At 28.2% G+C, this 5,290-nt stretch overlaps 1 protein-coding gene across 1 annotated transcript in view; it reads left to right on the top strand.

Moving 5' to 3' along the window:
• The first annotated feature begins 4,709 nt into the window (after positions 1–4,709).
• The window catches only part of LOC136092449 (zinc finger MYM-type protein 1-like), a 2,370-nt gene continuing 1,789 nt past the window's right edge, over positions 4,710–5,290 (top strand). Inside the window, exons 1-2 of the mRNA XM_065820701.1 lie at positions 4,710–4,923; positions 4,999–5,290. The exon at positions 4,999–5,290 is cut by the window's right edge and continues 1,425 nt beyond it. Coding sequence (XP_065676773.1) covers positions 4,710–4,923; positions 4,999–5,290 — 506 coding nt within the window. The remainder of the gene's footprint in view (positions 4,924–4,998) is intronic.

Below are 5,290 nucleotides of genomic sequence, written 5' to 3'. Positions count from 1 at the left end.
ATGTTTTTCTAAAACACTGAACGTTTTGGTAGCAAGAACTAAGCCTGTAGCACCAGTGACAGGAATCGTCCTATGAGTCAAATAATTTCCGCTCGATTCTCCATCTTATTAGGTAAATGTGAGATGATGTTCAGGTTTAATGCATTTCTTTTGTACTTCACCTTGAGGTGAGTTTATTAATTTACTTGTTTTAGTTATCTGATCAAGCTTGCAATCAACCCCAAGACAAGTTAACTGTTTTTTCTGTTCTGAGTCCACATCTTCACTAACAATTCTTACTTTTGACTTGGCCCTATCTAATTTGCATTTATCAATCAAAATATCTTTTATATCAACATCATTTTTCAGGAGATATTTTATGTCATATAGTAAAGCATTTGCAAGGGCTGCACCTACGTTTGACGAACACTCGTTTCTGACTAGTTCCATTGCAAATCTTGGAAGTTTAACCAAGTTGTATTTTCCAATAGGATTTTTTATTGGTTTCCATTCACCTTCATCCTAAAAAAAGTTAACACAATTAAATACTTTTTGTTTCATCTACTACAAATTTTTCATGTATTTATAAAATATTTACCTCCGTAATGGTTAAATCACGTGTTTCTTCAATTAAGTTTACGTGTCGTATAAGGGATTCATCTTCATCAACTAGCTTATGAGATATTTTTTTTCGTTCTTTATCAAGTCTTTGAATCCTTTTGACAGAAAATCTATCAATGGAAGAAAGTTGATATGCACTTTTTAGATCAATTTTTTTCCTCTGATCACGAAGATAAGCTCTGTCTTCAAGAGGTACTCTATTACTTTGAGAGCAAAGGCATACAAGATGTTCTTCTATGCAATTTTCTTTATTACATGAAACTTTTCTGTTACTACAGGGAAACACATCTAATGAACAGGAACATGCAGAAATATCAAAAAGTTTGTCTAAGTTTGTATCAAGATTTCTTTTAGCACTTGCTTTTCCGTGCTTGCGATTAATATCCTTTACAAGTACGAGAAGATCTTTAACTTTCCTATGAATAGATTTGTCCGTTATAAGAGGTAAACTTGGGTTTACTGTAGCCCAAATTGATTTTATGTTATTGCTTATTTGCTGAGTCACTAATACGATACCTGCATTTGGATTTAAATGAACAAGGTAGTAATAGTACTATCTAACAAAACAAAAGAATACCCACCCTGCAATTGCATAAAAAAAGAAAAACTGCCCTATAATAGGAAAATGTAGAGCCTCTAATGTTATTTATAAATGTATAGTATCCCCCCCCCCCCCCTAAAACTCCAGAAAAAGTATATATTGGCCTAGCAGAAGGTGAATGGAAGAAAAGATGGGCTAACCACAAACACTCATTCACAAACAAAAAGATGAAAAATTCAACCACCCTTTCAAAGTATATATTGCAGATAAAAGAAAACTTAAAAATAACACCAAAATTAACTTGGTCAATAGTTAAACAAGTCCCCGCCTACAGCAACGTAACAAAAAAATGCTTGCTTTGCCTTCATGAAAAACTTTGCATAATATCATACAAAGGTACGCAAAAATTATTAAATAAAAAAACATAAATTATTTCTAAGTGCCGTCACGAAAACAAGTTCTTGCTTGAAAACCACGAGACCAAAGATTAAAAAACCAAACCAAGCTCGCAAATAGTTGTAGTTTTATAATTGTTTTTGAACGCCACGATGTTTATTAAGTATATTTTTTAACGAAAAAAACAATGTATTTTTTTCCTGATGATTGCTAAACGCATGAAACTTTTAGTAGTAAAAACCATGTAGTTATTTTTATTTAATCTCGTCAAAAAATCAATTATATAGCTCTGATATCATTCATCGAGCACTCTTGCTGAATATATGCTCACAGCAAAATTATACTTATTTATATATACTTTTTTTTTTTTTTTTTTTGTTGTTGTTCTTTTTATTACATTATAAATAAGCATTTCGTTACAATATTTAAAATACAAATATATAATAATAAAAACATATATATATATATATATATATATATATATATATATATATATATATATATATATATATATATATATATATATATATATATATATATATATATATAATAATCGTTATTAAATAATAAAAGAACGCGAGAACTCGTAGAAGACCATACGGTCTTGTCGTCGAGTACCGCTAAGAAATGATCGTGTTAAAATTTATAAAATATTTACAAGATAAGAAATAAGTTAACGAAGTAAGAAACTTAAAATATTCCGTTACAAATACAAGATACATTATTATATATTACAATTGTTAATAATGCATATATAATTTTTATAAATCAATAGTTAAATAGGCGGTAAAAAGAAGGATCACTAAAAAAAAATAAAAATAAATATCAAAAGTATATTGTTACATCTTCAATTGTAAAAAATAAGTTCTTTAAGCTTTCGTTTAAAAGAAATGTAGTTACTTTGATGAATAAAATCCTTAGTAAAATTTTTTAAAACTATTTTATTCCATAAGAATGGTCCGCGATAATCAATACAAAATTTAAAAAGATTTGTTTGAAAAATGAGCTGCTTTATAAAATTATCATTCCGCAAAATGTATTTATTTTTATCTTTCAAAGAATACAAATTATGGAAAGAAATAGGGGATAAATTGGTTTTACATTTAAACATAAAACAAAGAATATTAAAAAAGTTAAGCTCATATATATTAAAAACTTTCATTTCAAATAATAGAGGCTTGGCATGAGTATAACGGTCTTTAAAATATATGAGACGTGCTACATGCTTCTGCTGACAATAAAGAGGTTTAAGTTTAATTTTCTTTGCACTACCCCAAGCAATGTTTACATAGTTTATGTGACAATGAATAAATGAGTGATATAATTGTACTAAAGTACGTTTATTTAAAACATTTCTTGCTTTGTACAATATTCCTATACTTTTTGAAATTTTACTTGATAAGTTTTTAATGTGACTTTTCCATGTAAGATTTTCATCTATACAAACACATAGAAAGTTGGTTACTGTTACTTGTTTAATTTGTATATTGTCAATAACAAGATGAGGCATGTTAATTGGCAGTTTATGTTTTTTGATAAGAGGATGGAAAAGAATATATATATATGTATATATATATATATATATATATATATATATATATATATATATATATATATATATATATATATATATATATATATATATATATATATATATATATATATATATAAATATATATATATATATTTATATATGTTTATACATTTATATATTAAAAATATATAAAGATATATATATATATTTATATATTTTTAATATATATATTATATATATAATATAAGAATATATATACAGTGCCGTGGCAAAGGCCCCCCAAACCCCCCATTTGGGGGGGGCCCACGAGATATAAGGGGCCCGTTTTTTAAAAAATGATAAAATTTTTTATGGCATTTTATTATTTTAACAGATAATTATCAATTATATTCAAACTATAAAATAAAATAAATGCTACTAAGACAATTTTAATGTGAAAAAAAACAACTGATGAGAATGGACATCCTTGTTTAGTTTCTGTATCTATATAGTAGCTTAACTCTAAAATTTTTACTCATACTTTTATGAAAAACACGGAATTTTTTAATCTTGACATGTTTCGTAGTTAACATACTACATTTTCAAAAGATTAAATAACAATTTAAAACTCTGGATATAAATATAAAATCAAAATTTGAAGACATTACAGAGAAATATTAACCGACAAATAGAATTGTTACAAACCAATAAAAATTATAATACAAATTATGATATCATAAATAGCATGCAAAAAATTATGTAAATAAAACAAACTAGATTGACAAATTTATATTATAATGAACAGTTTATTTAAAGATGAGTTTTCCTATTTCACATGGAGTTTTCACACCGGGATATTTCCCGGTGGGCCGTCAGCAATACAACATTTTAAAATTTTATAATATTTTAAAAAGTATTTTCTTTAATTTTTTTAATAACTTTCTAGAATAGTAATAAAAAATTGTGAGTTGAAATACGATTTGAAATATTGATTTCTGCGTGTCAGTTGCTTCATTTGACTGTATGATGTGTGTGTAGTTGGTTAAACCGAAACGCAATCGTCATTATTCAAAATTCGTAGTGAGCGTGGCTGAATCAGCTGAGCCGGTAAGTTTATTATTTTTAGGAGACATTATTATTTTTCATTTAATTTATTTGTATAAATTAAATAGGTATAGTACTATAGTAGGACCTAAAAGTAAATTTTATAAACTATCTGTTCTATTTTTAGGTATTAATTATTGGAATGAAGAAAGTGAAAAGTGGTGCAGCTAAGAGAAGAGAAGCAGCTGCAGCCAGGGAAGTAATAACTAAGTACCCCAAACTTACACAATTTTTGAAACCAGCAGTTCAAGCTGATGGTGAATCAGTAGCAATAACAGAAACCAATAATGATGTTACAGCCAATGCAGAAAATGATTCTGTTTCTTGTTTTGGTTTGTCTGCTGAAGGAGACTCTAATATGGCAATCTGTGAGTGTATACCAACTGCCACAACACTGCCACTTCTTTTTCTCAGTGATGATCCTTCTGATTGGCCAGAAAATGTTTCTGATGCACAGAGGTGTGACATTGTTGAACGTGGTGTAAAGCAAATTGAATAGATTTTCCACACAATCAAGAAAGACGACGATTTTCAGTGACTTATTATAAACGACAGATGAAGAATGGAGAAACTATTGTACGGTCATGGCTTGTGTATTCTATGAAAAGTAATAAAGTTTTTTGCTTCTGTTGCAAACTTTTTGGTATATCAGATTCACCATTCCGACAAGGGATGAACACATGGGAAGGTTTATCCAAAAAACTGAATGATCATGAAACAGGAAGTACACATCTCAGGTGCTTTGAACAGTGGATGACATTACGAAAAGGTAAACTGTTTTAAAAAAAATTTTGTCATTAAATATAATAAATATTTATATATTTTACCAAATTCAACATTGCAGGCATAATGAATCAAACAACCATTGATGAGCATCAATACAAGTTGCTTCAAAAAGAGCGAAAATTTTGGAGAGCAGTATTGGAACGATTACTAGACATCACTCTATTTCTTTCTGCGAGGAATCTTGGATTCCGTGGTTCACAAGAGGTCATTGGTTCCAAGAACAATGGAAACTTTCTTGGGTTGTTTGAATTGATGGCGAAGTATGATAGTGTGCTCGATGAACTTTTACGTCGGATTCAGAAGAAAGAAACTAATGAACATTATTTGAGCAATGATACCCAGAATGAGTT

The sequence above is a fragment of the Hydra vulgaris genome, chromosome 15 (genome assembly GCF_038396675.1).
Source record: "Hydra vulgaris chromosome 15, alternate assembly HydraT2T_AEP".
In the NCBI taxonomy this organism is placed as follows: domain Eukaryota; kingdom Metazoa; phylum Cnidaria; class Hydrozoa; order Anthoathecata; family Hydridae; genus Hydra; species Hydra vulgaris.
The sequence above is the reverse complement of the archived record's forward strand: the minus strand, read 5'-3'. Positions and strand labels throughout refer to the sequence as shown.